This window comes from Mizuhopecten yessoensis, unplaced genomic scaffold, assembly GCF_002113885.1.
Source record: "Mizuhopecten yessoensis strain PY_sf001 unplaced genomic scaffold, ASM211388v2 scaffold5467, whole genome shotgun sequence".
NCBI lineage: Eukaryota > Metazoa > Mollusca > Bivalvia > Pectinida > Pectinidae > Mizuhopecten > Mizuhopecten yessoensis.
The window spans coordinates 154,163-171,743 of NW_018406064.1; the positions used below are offsets into that span (position 1 = coordinate 154,163).

At 37.9% G+C, this 17,581-nt stretch overlaps 1 protein-coding gene across 1 annotated transcript in view; it reads left to right on the forward strand.

Annotated features, from left to right (window-relative positions):
- LOC110450750 (fibrocystin-L-like) overlaps window positions 1-17,581 on the forward strand; it is a 109,651-nt gene that overhangs the window by 65,591 nt on the left and 26,479 nt on the right. The window contains exons 28-39 of the mRNA XM_021498431.1: window positions 807-996; window positions 4,023-4,258; window positions 4,489-4,677; window positions 7,162-7,338; window positions 7,882-9,372; window positions 9,531-9,680; window positions 12,254-12,419; window positions 12,845-13,001; window positions 13,916-14,155; window positions 15,004-15,133; window positions 15,321-15,701; window positions 15,850-17,345. Of these exons, the coding sequence (XP_021354106.1) occupies window positions 807-996; window positions 4,023-4,258; window positions 4,489-4,677; window positions 7,162-7,338; window positions 7,882-9,372; window positions 9,531-9,680; window positions 12,254-12,419; window positions 12,845-13,001; window positions 13,916-14,155; window positions 15,004-15,133; window positions 15,321-15,701; window positions 15,850-17,345 (5,003 nt within the window). The remainder of the gene's footprint in view (window positions 1-806; window positions 997-4,022; window positions 4,259-4,488; window positions 4,678-7,161; window positions 7,339-7,881; window positions 9,373-9,530; window positions 9,681-12,253; window positions 12,420-12,844; window positions 13,002-13,915; window positions 14,156-15,003; window positions 15,134-15,320; window positions 15,702-15,849; window positions 17,346-17,581) is intronic.

Consider the following 17,581-nt stretch of genomic DNA (forward strand, 5'->3'; position numbering starts at 1 on the left):
GACATGATTTCAGTATTGTTAAATAATGTTTAAAGGAAAAAATACCATACTGTCGGTCCAATCAACTGAGCCTCCCGATCAATGATAACATCCTTACCCAGCCCCGCTTTATTTACATGCGAAACGAAATTAAGGCATCATGTATGCACAAAATACTGCAATGGTATTTCTCTCGTTACTGGCCTGCAATTGCACAAAGACCCTTGACATGTGCCAGCTAATTCACTATAAGTCCTTTTTCCAACTAAAACATTTATGTGAAAACAATATTCTTATCAAATTTGCTGTGTCTTATGATGAAATTGTTTTTCTCTTCTCAAATTCAATTCTCTATCATAACTGTGAAACTGGTAATTTCATTACAGGGAACAACTGTTCACATGATTTTATTAGGATGGTATACAGTTAAAAGTATATAACAACCTATGGAATATTGATGTTTGACGTTTCGATGACTAGTATGAAATATATTCTGACACCCTAATCCGACATATGATCGGTAAAGCGTTTGTAAATTATAAAGTGTTAGTTTTGTATCTTTTAGTTATCTAAATTTCACACTAAAACATTTCATTGACTGTGATTTATAAACAAATGTACAATATATACTTTACCACCCTAAAAAGCATGCTATTAGTAAGAAAAAATCATTATTTTATTTAGCTTTATGAAATATGTTCTGACATCCTCATCTGTCACATGATCGGTAAAACGTTTGGAAATTAGAAGCTTGGAGAAGTAAAATAGTTCGAAACCTTCAACAAATATTCAAAATTCCTTTCTTTGTTGTCAATATTTGACACCAGGTGGAGCTACTATCACAATTCTTGGTTCCGGATTTGGTAGCTCAGGTACTTTAATTATCGGTGGTACGACTGTCACTCCATTGATTTATTCAAACACACAAGTGACTGCAGTGCTGTCTTCCCTCACACCTGGAGTACACCTTGTCCAGGTCATTGTTGGGACAGATGGGGCTGCTGTTCTAGACTCCAAGTAAGTATCGTCAATGTTGGTGTCAGAGGTTAAAGGTCATTAATTATTCCTAAATCTACATTTATATTTTTTTTCTGAAGCCAGTATTTGAAGATTTATGAAGATAATATGCTTTATTATCACAGCTAAATTTTAACATCAAGTTAATTTTGTTTGCAACAAATAAACCATAAAAGTTTAACATCATTAGTGACCGTCTTGCTTGGCATCATCTTTTGAGAATCCTATTTGAAAACCTTGTTTGATCCTCTTGTTTTATGATCCTGTTAGACATCCTTAATTCACCTACTTGTTTGACATCTTTGTTTGACAATGTTATTTGAAATCCTTGGTAGCCTTCTTGCTTGATAGTCTAAGACGCTTGGTAGTTTTCTTCAACCTATATCTTTTGAAACCTTCTGTTGTCCGTTAGCAGGCTACATTTTCAAGGAAGCGGTATTGGAGCGAGCTCTTGAATATTATATCAACTACGGCATGTAAACACCGTAGAAAGGGAAAGGAGATTTGTTGCTGTCAAGAAAAGGAAAGCTTATTATGTGAAAGTCAAAACGTCCCGCTTATCGAACAGTTTAGAAGTAAGCCATTCAGCATGATCACGCTGTAAGTTAAGATCAAGGAAAGTGGCTGAAATAGAAGAGTCTGTTGTGTTCTTAAAGATCACTGGGTGTATACTCTAAGTCTAAGTACATAAATAATACTACTTTCTTTTTTACTTCGGAGCTATAACTTTGGTTATTCATTTATTGTAAGAAAAGAAATAATCGGTTTTCAATTAAACCGATAAAAATGTTGTTTTTTATTTGTTTTTGGTAATTCTAATATTTCATTAACCATATTATCCCCAGTGATCTTTAAGAACACAACAGACACTTCTATTTCAGCCACTTTCCTTGATCTTAACTTACAGCGTGATCATGCTGAATGGCTTACTTCTAAACTGTTCGATAAGCGGGACGTTTTGACTTTCACATAATAAGCTTTCCTTTTCTTGACAGCAACAAATCTCCTTTCCCTTTCTACGGTGTTTACATGCCGTAGTTGATATAATATTCAAGAGCTCGCTCCAATACCACTTCCTTGAAAATGTAGCCTGCTAACGGACAACAGAAGGTTTCAAAAGATACAGGTTGAAGAAAACTATTGACAAGTTTTATAGTCGCTATAATGATCTCGTTTGGTAATACAATATCGCTTTTTGTGATATGAAGGTCAATGTTTTTCATTATGCGCATTTGTGACACTTGTGGTTTTGTTGTAATTACTTGAGTTTTCGGTTTGAGAACCTGGAATTGCTTGATATTTTGACGATGAAATAGTAGAGGATTACAGAAAACCTAGTCCTACCCACTTTGAACTTTTTAAGGGTCTTTATCTTAAAAGTTCCTTCGTTCGTATTGTGCTCTAGTATCATTGATTCTGAGATCGAATTATGGGTTTGTTAACACGTTGGCATTCCCCTGTGTTATTTAACATTTTTGTTTGATAGTATTATTTGACGTACTTGTTTGACATCTTTGTTATACATTGTTAATCGACATCTTTGTTATACATTGTTAATTGACATCTTTGTGATACATTGTTAATTGACATCTTTGTTATACATTGTTAATTGACATCTTTGTTATACATTGTTAATTGACCTCTTTGTTATACATTGTTAATTGACATCTTTGTTATACATTGTTAATTGACATCTTTGTTATACATTGTTAATTGACATCTTTGTTATACATTGTTAATTAACATCTTTGTTTTACGTTCTTCTTTAACATTATTGTTGTTTTGGGTTTATTGCTTGACATTTCTATTTGACATTATTGTTTTGTATCCTACTTTGACATCCATGTTTGACATTTGTTTTGACATTCTTGTTTGACATTCTTGTTTGACATTCTTGTTATTCTTATAATACATAAATAATGTATCCTACTTTGACATCAATGTTTGCATCCTTGTTTAATATCCTACTTTGACGTTCTTGTTTGAATGTTTTTTTTGACATTCTTATTTTACATTACTGTTTGACATTCGTTTTTTACATCCTTAATACCATTATCTAGTTGCATTACGTCTAAGTACATAAATAATACTACTTTCTTTTTTACTTCGGAGCTATAACTTTGGTTATTCATTTATTGTAAGAAAAGAAATAATCGGTTTTCAATTAAATCGATAAAAATGTCGTTTTTTATTTGTTTTTGGTAATTCTATTATTTCATTAACCATATTAATTGTTTTCTCTATATAAACATGAAGAATATAAATTGTTNGTTTTGGGTTTATTGCTTGACATTTCTATTTGGCATTATTGTTTTGTATCCTACTTTGACATCCATGTTTGACATTTGTTTTGACATTCTTGTTTGACATTCTTGTTATTCTTATAACATCATTGTTTTGTATCCTACTTTTGACATCCATGTTTGACATTTGTTTTGACATTCTTGTTTGACATTCTTGTTTGACATTCTTGTTATTCTTATAACATCATTGTTTAATATCCTACTTTGACGTTCTTGTTTGAATGTTTTATTTGACATTCTTATTTGACATTCCAGTTTGACATTCAGTTTTTTTACATCCTTAATACCATTATCTAGTTGCATTACGTCTAAGTACATAAATAATACTACATTCTTTTTTTACTTCGGAGCTATTACTTTGGTTATTCATTTATTGTAAGAAAAGAAATAATCGGTTTTCAATTAAACCGATAAAAATGTCATTTTTATTTGTTTTTGGTAATTCTAATATTTCATTAATCATATTAATTGTTTTCTCTATATAAACATGAAGAATATAAATTGTTCTACATCCTACGTTATTAATCACTGTCGTCTCCAAAACACTTGCACGTTTATAAGATTCCTAACACTTCATATGGGAAACCTTATCTCTTACCAAAAATTGCTTTTGATGATTATGAACGGTCTAGTCATTACAATAAAATAAGGTTAATAACAGGCCCCAAAGTTTAATATGTTTTACTGTACATCGCCTAACCATCGTTTGTATCTCTTTGACAGTGCAGTGCCTACCATTAGTTACATCCTCCAGGTGACCAACGTGTTCCCACTTCAGGGCTCACTCCAAGGTGGGACCCTGGTCACCATTACTGGCCAAGGTCTAGATGATGATGCAGAAATCAAGATTGGAGGTCATCCTTGTGATATTGACAGCATTACAGCCACGACACAAATAGTGTGCAAGATTGGTGACACAGGAACGAAACACCAAGTGGACAACCAGGGATCGCACTTTGGTAAGGGCAATGCTTACAAAAATCATTAAGTGAATGTCAATCAGGAAGAGTTCATATTTCTGTGAGTTGGAGAAAGATGGAGAAACAGGAAGGATCAAGACAAAAAAAATTAAAAAAATTGAGGAAAAATTGGAAAAAGGAAAAAGATCGAAAATGTAGAGGGATAAATTAAATCCAATGTAATCTAAAACACTGTCCCTCAACTTAACTTGAAAACCTTTTTTTTTCAGCGTTCGGCAAAGGTTTTGCCTGGGAACCAAAGAACCTCCAAGTATATCTAGGGGATACTGTACATTGGAGTTGGGACTACGCATTGTATATTGCGGGGATGAAACCCAGAGTACAACAGGTCAAAAATGCTAGCTCTACAGAACCTGAACAAAACGGTTTCAGCAGTGGTCCTTCTGGTACAAAGACAGGTATACGACAGTCACTTTCTTCACATAGCAACTATGTTAGTCAATAGAACAGCCGTATTGGTTCACAGAACAAACACAGGTTTCCGCATTACAACCACGTTCGCCAAGTAAATTAATTATTCTGCATAATAGTCACATTGATTGCACTACAAACCTCATTAGTTAGTCCTCAAAATTCCATTGGTGTATCGATCATTTTAACATCTATTACATGAAGTATACAAAGCTTCTTCTTTAGATATTCATGCAATTATTATACCCCCACAACGAAGTTAGGTGGGTTATACTGGAATCACCCTGTCTGGATGTCTGCCTGTCGTACACAGTAACTTGGCCAGAGAACTTCTCCTTAACTAACAGGTGGATTTCATTGAAACTTTGCATGAATGATCGGTATCTTATGCTGTTGTGCACTGGCATTTTAATTTTGGATTTCAACCCCTTTTGATGGAGTTATGCCCCTTTGTGGAAAATTCCCTGTTCATTTTTTTTCATTTTTTTTCTTCGTTTTTAATCAAATTGTGATTAACTCATTACTGATGGAAGACTATATTGCTTTGCATTACTAAGCCTTTAGCTTACAGTTCTGGTTTATATAGGAGCGGGGGTATTAGTAAGCATTTGGCTTACAGTTCTAGTTTAAGTATGGTGTACCGATGCTATATACACAAGTTCTTATACAAAGTTGTAATGATTATTCCCTCGCAATAAAGTTAGGGGGTATACTGAAATCCTCCTAAAGTAATGAACCGATTTCAAAGAAAGATTCCAGATATTTAACTACTTCCTGAAGGTGTACACCCAGGTATCATTCCTTTCATGCCGACCCTTTATAATGCAGTAATTGACCTTTGTTGAACATTTCTTGTCCGGATAATTCCTCCAAAACTGCTGGGCCAATTTCAAAGAAAGTTTTCAGAATCTTAACTACTACATGATGTTGTACATCCAGGTATATACTTTTTTGTCATTCCGACCCTTTTACAAAAAGGAGCTAAAACATTTGTCCCTCTTACGTCGTGTAGATATAGATAGATTTTTTTGATATCGACCCTTTTTCGTACTAACGGCCCATCGTTAAAAACAATTTGATTTCAGCAAAACTAGTTGGCGAACAAGTTTTGGTATGCAAGTAGGTTTTTGCCTGGAGGAGCACAGGAAGTATGTCACTGTGACCTATATATATACTAAAATAAGTAAACAGCTCAGTACTGAAACCATTACTGTTTGGGGATTTTGGATTACTTTGCAATACTTTGCCTTAGTTAGCCTTTAGCTTACAGTTCTGGTTTATATGAATGCGGGGGGCATAATTTAAGCTTTTGGTTTACAATTCTAGTTAACATGTTCTGTATATTTGTTATGATTCACATTGTCTGTACATATGTTATGATTGACATTGTCTGTACATATGTTAAGATTCACATTGTCCGTACATATGTTATGATTCACTTTGTCTGTACATATGTTATTATTCACATTGTCTGTACATATGTTTTGATTGACATTGTCTGTACAGATGTTATGATTCACATTGTCCGTACATATGTTATGATTCACATTGTCTGCACATATGTTAGGATTCACATTGTCTGCACATATGTTAGGATTCACATTGTCTGTACATATGTTATGATTGACATTGTCTGTACATATGTTATGATTAACATTGTACATATGTTATGATTCACATTGTCTGTACATATGTTATGATTCACATTTGCTGTGCTGATGCTATAATTAATGTTTTTCAATGGTAATGATAATTTACAGTAGTGATGCTATTATTCACTCGTTATTAGCGATGATATTACTAACTGGTCATTAGTGATGCTATCATTCACTCGTCATTAATGATGCTATTATTCACTCGTCATTAGTGATGCTGTTATTCACTCGCCATTAGTGATGCTACCATTCACTCGTCATTAGTGATGATATTATTCACTCGTCATTAGTGATGATATTACTCACTCATCATTAGTGATGTTACCATTCACTCGTCATTAGTGAAGTTACCATTCACTCATCATTAGTGAAGTTACCATTCACTCGTTATTAGTGATAATATTATTCACTCGTCATTAGTGAAGTTACCATTCACTCGTCATTAGTGAGGTTACCATTCACTCGTTATTAGTGATGCTATTATTCACTCGTTATTAGTGATGCTATTATTCACTCGTCATTAGTGATTCTATTATTCACTCGTCATTAGTGATGATATTATTCACTCGTCATTAGTGATGATATTATTCACATGTCATTAATGATGCTATTATTCACTCGTTATTAGTGATGCTATTATTCACTCGTCATTAGTGATGCTACCATTCACTCGTTATTAGTGATGATATTATTCACTCATCATTAGTGATGTTACCATTCACTCGTCCCTAGTGATGCTACCATTCACTCGTCATTAGTGATGATATTATTAACCGTTTTGCAGAGCTGCAGTTATGATTGATATTTTCTGTACAGGTGCCTTTGAGTTCAAGTTCAACACATTGGGCACCAACTACTATTGGAGTGACTATATTGATCTGTACACAACTACATGGTTCCGGGGTTCCGTGCAAGTGACAAATAAGGAATCTTATGTCGGTGACTTGAGTGTCAAAGTCGGCGGGATTGAGGCTGTATACGACAAGAATTCAGGTGAGAGGTCATACAATCTCAAGTTCATAAAAGGTTCATGATGAGACCCCGTTGATCATGAGGGCCAGCTCATTTAGAGGCAAAACAAGTACAGGTTAACAAACTGCATAAAAATGCAATGATTATGTTATACATAATTGTTACATAAAAATGCATTTGTCACGCTGTCAAATTTTTTTTGTTGTTTCATATAAAAGAAAAAGTTAAACTGAGAAATAAATTCATTAGATTAAATAAAAATAAAAAGTGTTCTTTAGAGCATGCTAATAATTGTGATCTAATGACAATAAGAATTTTATTGTACACTGATTGAGTATTCTATACTCATATTTTTATGATATACTTTGTATTGGTTTAAGAAATACTATTTTGCACTAAATGATAAAGTCAAAACTGAAATTATACACAGGGACAATTTAAAACTAAAAGATGTTAACATGATCACAGTGACCAACTTTTTCCTGAGAATATGACCTGTTAATATGCATGTGCATGTATTTTCCTACGATAAACATAAGTAAATAAAGTGACTGTTTTCCTTAGGTGTGAGCAATCCCACAGGTTCCAGCCAATGTGTAGCTACCCTCAGTGCCATTTCCGGCTGTTCAGATCCCGCACCTACAGGCGGAGATTCTGCCAAATTCAACTTTAAATTCTGGTCTTGTCTCACGCCGACGGTAACAGCCATAAGCCGGAATAGTGGAACGGCCAATGATGAGATAATGGTTACCGGTACAGGGCTGTCCTCGACCACGTGTCAAAATGAGGTCAAGTTCGGCAGTGATTCCTGTACAGTCTCGGCTGGATCATCGTCATCAGTGACGTGTAAGCTCGACTCTGCCACCAGTCCCCCCGTCGGTGTACAACAGTCAATAGATGTCCGTGTGGGAAACCTAGGAAGTGCCCGTATTGCCATTCCTGGACACATAACTAGAACATTTGCTGCTATTCCGGTTGTTTCAAGTTTTACGCCTAGTTTGGGGTCCCTTGAAGGGCACACACCTCTTAACATTGTTGGAGCAGGGTTTCAGGGAAGTACCCCGGACGTTGATGTCACAGTAACTATTGGGGGATACCCTTGTCCGATCAGCTCTCTTTCCTATACAAACATTGTCTGTTCTACTCCAAAATCGCTCACTGATGGTCTCAAGGAAATTGAGGTCAAGGTAAATGCTGGAGGTCAGATGGTTCCTGCGGAATGTACCTCTTGTAACTTTACCTATGATATTGGGTCTACTGCTAGCGTAGAATCAGTCTCACCTACATCAGTGGATGGGTCGCCAACAACATTGACCATCACTGGAAAGAGGATGGGAGGTTCAACCAGTGACGTGAGCGTGACTATTGGAGGTGAGGTCTGCACTGTGACTGCAGCTACAACTACCGCCGTTGAATGTACAATCTCTGACGTACCAGTTGGGGCCCAGCCATTGGTACTAGATGTTGCACAGAAAGGACGCGCTATGCATGACCCATCTCCTGTGACTGTCACCAGTCAGGCTGTCATTACCTCTGTCAGTCCCGCAGCAGGCAGTACCAACGGTGGCACCGATGTTACCATCACGGGAAATGGATTTGATCAAGGGTCTAGTGTTACTATAGATGGCGCTAGCTGTCCTGTAACCTCAGTTTCATTATCACAGATCGTCTTCACGACTGCCGCGCATGGCGCCGCCATTGACCGTGATCTTTTGGTCACTTCAGGAAGCACAACCTACACTGCTGAGAAATTCGATTTCACCGTTGCGGCCACCCCAGTGATATCATCTGTATCGCCGACATCTGGATCTTCAGGAGACCCTGTCACACTCAGTGGTACAAATTTTGGGGCGACCATAGCCGACAACTCTGTCACACTAGGTGAGCGGGCGTGTACATTGACATCGGCCTCGACGACGGAGATTACGTTCATTGTTGGGGACTACAGGGCCGGTAGTTATGAATTGGTAGTGGATGTTGCAGGAAGCGGACTTTCAAATAACGACAAGGTGTTTACCTTTGATATGACTGCTTCTGGTATCAGTCCAAATTCAGGTAGGTCTTATTACATTGATCAACTGGCGAAACGCTATAGTAAATTTACATTGGTTCGACAGTACTATGGTAAAATTTAATCATTAACTTTGAAAAACTTGATTAAAACTTCAACTTAACCCCACCAGTATTTTACACTAGTACGTGTTTGTCCGCAGGAAGTACGAATGGTGACCAAACCGTGACAATATCCGGTTCCGGTTTTGACAACACTACCACAGCAACCATCTGTTCAGAGCCATGTGTCCAGTCTACAGCACAGAATTCAACAGAAACCCAGTTTATCTGTGTCACGCCTGCTGCCTCTGGTAAGTATGGAGAAACATTATCTGTGTCACGCCTGCTGCCTCTGGTAAGTATGGAGAAACATTATCTATGTCACGCCTGCTGCCTCTAGTAAGTATGGAGAAACATTATCTGTGTCACGCCTGCTGCCTCTAGTAAGTATGGAGAAACAATATCAGGGGACACTTGCTGCCTCTAGTAAGTATGGAGAAACATCTGTGTCACGCCTGCTGCCTGTAGTAAGTATGGAGAAACATTATCAGGGGTACACTTGCTGCCTCTAGTAAGTATGGAGAACCATCTGTGTCACGCGTGCTGCCTGTAGTAAGTATGGAGAAACAATATCAGGGGACACTTGCTGCCTCTAGTAAGTATGGAGAAACATTATCAGGGGTACACTTGCTGCCTCTAGTAATTATGGAGAAACATTATCAGGGGTACACTTGCTGCCTCTAGTAAGTATGGAGAAACATTATCAGGGGTACACTTGCTGCCTCTAGTAAGTATGGAGAAACATTATCAGGGGTACACTTGCTGCCTCTAGTAAGTATGGAGAAACATTATCAGGGGTACACTTGCTGCCTCTAGTAAGTATGGAGAAACATTATCAGGGGTACACTTGCTGCCTCTAGTAAGTATGGAGAAACATTATCAGGGGTACACTTGCTGCCTCTAGTAAGTATGGAGAAACATTATCAGGGGTACACTTGCTGCCTCTAGTAAGTATGGAGAAACATTATCAGGGGTACACTTGCTGCCTCTAGTAAGTATGGAGAAACATTATCAGGGGTACACTTGCTGCCTCTAGTAAGTATGGAGAAACATTATCAGGGGTACACTTGCTGCCTCTAGTAAGTATGGAGAAACATTATCAGGGGTACACTTGCTGCCTCTAGTAAGTATGGAGAAACATTATCAGGGGTACACTTGCTGCCTCTAGTAAGTATGGAGAAACATTATCAGGGGTACACTTGCTGCCTCTAGTAAGTATGGAGAAACATTATCAGGGGTACACTTGCTGCCTCTAGTAAGTATGGAGAAACATTATCAGGGGTACACTTGCTGCCTCTAGTAAGTATGGAGAAACATTATCAGGGGTACACTTGCTGCCTCTAGTAAGTATGGAGAAACATTATCAGGGGTACACTTGCTGCCTCTAGTAAGTATGGAGAAACATTATCAGGGGTACACTTGCTGCCTCTAGTAAGTATGGAGAAACATTATCAGGGGTACACTTGCTGCCTCTAGTAAGTATGGAGAAACATTATCAGGGGTACACTTGCTGCCTCTAGTAAGTATGGAGAAACATTATCAGGGGTACACTTGCTGCCTCTAGTAAGTATGGAGAAACATTATCAGGGGTACACTTGCTGCCTCTAGTAAGTATGGAGAAACATTATCAGGGGTACACTTGCTGCCTCTAGTAAGTATGGAGAAACATTATCAGGGGTACACTTGCTGCCTCTAGTAAGTATGGAGAAACATTATCAGGGGTACACTTGCTGCCTCTAGTAAGTATGGAGAAACATTATCAGGGGTACACTTGCTGCCTCTAGTAAGTATGGAGAAACATTATCAGGGGTACACTTGCTGCCTCTAGTAAGTATGGAGAAACATTATCAGGGGTACACTTGCTGCCTCTAGTAAGTATGGAGAAACATTATCAGGGGTACACTTGCTGCCTCTAGTAAGTATGGAGAAACATTATCAGGGGTACACTTGCTGCCTCTAGTAAGTATGGAGAAACATTATCAGGGGTACACTTGCTGCCTCTAGTAAGTATGGAGAAACATTATCAGGGGTACACTTGCTGCCTCTAGTAAGTATGGAGAAACATTATCAGGGGTACACTTGCTGCCTCTAGTAAGTATGGAGAAACATTATCAGGGGTACACTTGCTGCCTCTAGTAAGTATGGAGAAACATTATCAGGGGTACACTTGCTGCCTCTAGTAAGTATGGAGAAACATTATCAGGGGTACACTTGCTGCCTCTAGTAAGTATGGAGAAACATTATCAGGGGTACACTTGCTGCCTCTAGTAAGTATGGAGAAACATTATCAGGGGTACACTTGCTGTCTCTAGTAAGTATGGAGAAACATTATCAGGGGTACACTTGCTGCCTTATGAACATGTCTTACACACTCTGTACACTTAGGACACTTCAGTTTCCTTAGGTGTATTTAAGGCAATTCATTTTATAAAGCCTTTTATCTTGGGTTTGTTTACCAACAAGGGCATACTTGGGATTACAAAAAGAGCCATGCAATATTTGTTTTGTAGAATTTTGTTTTGTTATAACTGTATAATTAAAGTGCCTATCAATCTGTGAAGTACCATATCAATGAATAAGTGCATTGCATTATGAGATACTATTGTCAAGATGGTGTTGACTATTTAGCGGTTAAAGTAATACTCCATAGGCCATTGTTCATACCTCTTAGAAGTGCAAAAGTTGTGTTTTTGAAAATTATGAATTATGAGGTTTAAGTCTTCAAGGTAGATAACTCTAACACAAAGCAGATGAATAATGTTTGTACTTGTATGCATCTTTAAACTTGATTTAATTGTAATGCATTTTGCCATTTGTCTTGTAGGTCACCCGACCCAGTCATGTAGCGTAGTGGTCACCGTGAACTCAATCACCCAGACGCTTAGCTACACCTATGACGCAACAAAAACTCCGGAAATCACTGATGTGACCCCAACACGCGGTGGGACAGGAGGAGGTACCCGCATTACAGTTTCCGGCTCGGGATTCGGGTAAATATAACCGGAATTAGCTACACAGACTTTTAAAAATCGGAAACAGATTTATTTTCAAAACCAATACAGATCAGATACGTCCTGTGAAACAGAAATTGTTCGTCGTCATGTGTTTTGCCACTACGCCAACAGAACAAGAACGTACGTGGATTCATATGTTGAGAAATTCATAGCTGTTGAAACTAATTATTTGTTGTCAACAAAAATATGTGGACTCCATAAAGACTTTCCCTTATTGTAAAATTATGAAAATGAAGCGTATTGTTTACCTCTTCTGACTGAGATTGTTGTGTTACTTTTTGTTAAAAGGAAATTAATGTAATTTAACGTTTTTGCTGTTCTTAAGGAATTGCGTAGGTAGGGAAATATAGTTTTCTTCACATTTTGTAATCCTATACTACTTTCTATTTCTCATAAATCAGGACTACCAAGTCGGATTGTTCAGTAACAGTAGAAGGTAGTGCGTGTGTGGTGGACTCGGTCAGCAACAACCAAATTGTGTGTGACACTGGTTCCATCTCTGCTTCTGTTCGAGGAAAGGTCCGAGTGGAGATTGCCGGGGACGGTCAGGCCTTACAGGTATGTTACTGACTGTCTTGTAAGTTATCCATGCCAGTTTGTGGACTACGTGATTCATCATAACTCGTACATGAACAATGTCTTAGTGACTGTTTTCATTTCTCACAAACCATTTGGTAAAGATAATCAGTTGTCAGTGATCCAAATCTAGTTTGCTGTAATTTCATTTTTGCAACAATTATTTTCTTATTATTCCAGTGTAAATTATCACTACATTGATAGCACAGTAAGCTTCTAGGATGTTTTAGCACAGTAAGCTTCTAGGATGTTTTAGCACAGTAAGTTTCTAGGAGGTTTTAGCACAGTAAGCTTCTATGAGGTTTTAAAAGGTGGCATGATAGCAATATCTGCTTGAAATTATTTTTTATAGATTGTCGGATGAATGAAAGGGTGAATGTAAGGATAGGAAAAATAAAAAAATGAATATATAAAAGATATGTAATGCAAACGAGACGCAAGTCTGAAGAATGAAACTCCTCCTGCAAGAGGGCACTCTTTTGTAAGATTGCTGATTCTAAGGCCCAGATCTTCAAAGTTTTTATGCCTGAAATGAATTTTATTTAACCGAAAATCATTTATTTCAACATGTTAACTATAGAAACTGGAATAGAATAAAATAAAAAGAAAAATGATCAACAGTCAAACGGAAGGGACTCCTGCGGTAATCTGTAATGTTTGTTTGTTTGTATTGGTAAGACCCGGAAGCAGTGCGATCTACAACATGAACACAATCCTTGTGTCATCTGATCATGAGTGATGAGTCTATGGGGATGATAGGGATTTTGTAATGTAAAAAATAATGATTTCTTTTGATTAAGGAAAGAAATTCAACTATTTTTTATTTTAGTCTTAGGCATTGAGCGAGGCTATTTGTTATACAAATACTTAATACTCCCACTTTATGTTTTACACAGACAGCAGCAGACTTTCACTACGTTGACGTTTGGTCGTCAGTTTATACATGGGGAGGTGTATCGCTGCCCACAGATGGCGACCTTGTCGTTATCCAAGCCGGTCAAACAATCTACCTAGACACAACCACTGCAGTTATGAAAATGATCCTAATTCAAGGGGGAGAACTCATTTTTGATGACAATCAAGACGTTGAATTAAAATCTGAAATTATCCTTGTCACAGATGGTGGTCTGTTACAGGTAAATTATCCTTGTCACAAATGGTGGTCTGTTTCAGGTAAATTATCCTTGTCACAAATAGTGGTCTGTTTCAGGTAAAGTATTCTTGTCACAAATGGTGGTCTGTTTCAGGTAAATTATCCTTGTCACAAATGGTGGTCTGTTTCAGGTAAATTATCCTTGTCACAAATGGTGGTCTGTTTCAGGTAAAGTATTCTTAGTTGATTTTAGTACAATCAAAATAGAGGTATGCATTCTAACTGTGAAAATTGCCTGCTTTCAAAACAAGTTCCATATTGTCAAGTACTTGATAATGACGAGATGAACTTTAAAGTAAATTTGATAGGTACATGTGATTGGGAAATAACCCATTTAAGAGAAATATCATCTTTAAAAAGAAATGATTCAATATGTGCAGTATAATACTCTGTCGAAAATAGCAATGAAGAAGTGAAATGCTTGTAAAAATTAACAGACGTTGTTTTGTATTTTGGGAAATGCTATGAAACGTTATTTAACTACAAGTTGTATGTCAGATGTGTGGCATTTAAAAAACAGTAGTTTAAATAAAGCTAGTCAAGGGTAATCATGAAGTCTTTGATGGAAAAAGGCACTTATTCTTGAAGGTTTACAGTACTTAAAAGCGAAGCAATCTGAATGAGTCACAAAAATAGCAGCGATATGATCAATGTGTTAAATTGGGCCTCTGGGTGGGAAATATTTTACCACCATTTGAATACAGAAAACAGAAAAAATATTCTTGAAAAAACAGCACTTCTTGGAAGGTTCGTCTTAACTGCAAATGTAAGCAATCTATTAGCAGCATCTCACGATTAGGTGTAATTTATGTGTGAATATTTGGCCTTTAGGTGGGAACAGAGCAAGCACCCTTCCAGAACAAAGCCACAATTACATTGTATGGACATCAGCGTAGTAAAGAGCTCCCCATATATGGTACCAAGACGTTGGCTGTTCGCGAAGGCACCCTTGACCTCCATGGTAAAATTGAGACTTTATCTTTGTTGCCATACATTATACCTAGCTTCTCCTTGGTTCATATCAAATAAATATAACTATATTGGTTGAAGATAATTTTTATGCCATCATTTCCACTCGAAGAGCAAGTTACATACATACGGTAACAATGGACAGTGACTGTGTACATGTTGTAATTTTATTTTCATAGGTATACCCACACCTATTACCTGGACGATGCTAGCAGAAACCGCTAATGCTGGTACGCATGTTATTAAACTCAAATTAGCCGTCAATTGGAATGTTGGAGATGAAATAATCATAGCGACAACTGGCGATTTCAAGTCTCAGTCTCAGAACGAACAGAAAACCATCACAGCCATTGCTGGCGATCAGAAGACCTTGACCTTGGACTCAAATCTGGCGCATGAACATATCGCTGTTACAGAAAGTTTTGGAACTAGCGCAAATGCAGCCACCTTGGATTTTGCTGCAGAAGTTGGCCTTTTAACACACAACGTTAAAGTGCAGGGTAACAGTGATGCGCAGTGGATTGAGAAAATTGAAGCGTGTCCTGACGGCTTTAACACTGGTAAGTATAGTTGAGATCATATCATTGGGTCTAAGTTAATAAAGCTTATGTACATGCTGTTTTATAAGACACTACCGTTAGTGCAAATATTCTTCACGCATCTGTCAATCACCAACACATGTTAACTTCCTCTGTCATTTGTCCACAGGTGAATTTGCAACCCAGACATGCTTCCAGGGGCGTTTTGGCGAGGAAATGGGCAGTGATCAGTTTGGTGGGCAGATCATGATTCATGCACCAGAATTTGATACGCACAGGTCCACTGGCCGCATACAGTATGTGGAATTATTTCATATGGGTCAGGCATTTAGATTGGGGCGTTATCCACTTCACTTCCATCTTAATGGCGACATGTCACACTGTTACGCCCGTGGATTAGGCATTCATGAAACATTCAACCGTGCGGTAAACATACATGGCACACACAACCTGCTGGTCGAACACATTGTCATCTATAATATCATGGGTGGCGCTTTCTTCTTGGAGGACGGCATAGAAAGTGGCAACACAATCCAGTACAATCTTGCTATATTTGTTCGCGAAAGTTCCAGTCTGCTTAATGATGATGTCACCCCAGCCTCGTTTTGGGTTACCAACCCTAACAACACAATCCAGCATAACCATGCTGCTGGCGGAAGTCACTTTGGATTCTGGTACCGCATGCACGACCACCCAGAAGGTCCGTCATTCACCAACACAGTCTGCCCAAAATTAGTCACCTTAGGAGTATTCCACAACAACTCGGCTCACTCTTTCGGCTGGTTTGGTCTCTGGATCTTCCCAACCTACACGCCTAGAGTGGGCGGTATTTGTGGTTCATCTGCACCAACACCTGTCGTCTTCGATACGTTCCTTACTTGGAATAATGAGAAGGGTGCGGAAACAGTAAACACTGGGGCCATACAATTTAAAAATATTCGGGCAATATCAAATAAAAAGGCTGGGTTTGAGGGCAAGCTTATTGTAGAGGGGGAGGATTTATCGAATCCTACAAACGAGGCCGCACTCAAGGATTCGCTTATTGTCGGACATGCCTCGTTTTCAGGTGGTTCTGAGTGTACAAATGGAGCTGTTGTGATTCCGTACGGATTTGGCTTCCAGATAAACAATGTTGAGTTTGTGAATTTTGACAGGCCCAGCTGTTCTGCCCTCATTTGGACAAGAATTGATGGAACGTGTGGAGACCAATGCGGTGGGTTTTCCTACAAAACATCAGGTTTAACCTGGACAAGTTCTCCGAATCGCGGCCGTTACGCATGGTTATTTGAGGGAATCCTTGAAGATCAGGATGGCACGCTGTGTGACAGTGCGAACTGTAAGGTTATACCGACCACCGAAACTCTTCCACCCAGTTGTGTAAATTACCCCGATTTCAATTTTGGTATACCAGCAAGCAAGTGTCCGTCTGCTGTAAAGTTTCATAGATTTGGTTTTAATGAGATCAAACCTTCTTCTCTAGAATTTAAGCAGTCAAATTGGACAAACCAACACGGATCGTCCCTGGCAGAGTACCGTGATAAACGTATCACGCACAAAAAAGGCTGGGTACTGGACCTCGTTAGTGGCAAGACATACAATGTTGCATTTGTTAACTCGGCCCCCCAAACGAATATCAGTTTCTCTGGAACAGTTTACCACCTCGAGGTAAGTTGACTGTTTCCCCCTTGCTTTTCATTCATTATAACCACAGTTGTATTAATAAATTCAGAAAATGTTTTGTAGAATTAGATAAAATGTAAAACTATGAACATTTATTCATTTGTAATTAACTTTCTACCATTTTTACGTTTGTTTATATTTTTCAATCAGAAGTCATCAACCAGAACCGATGTTGTATTTATTCAGAATAAAATAAGAAAACAACCATTTAAAAAAAAAAA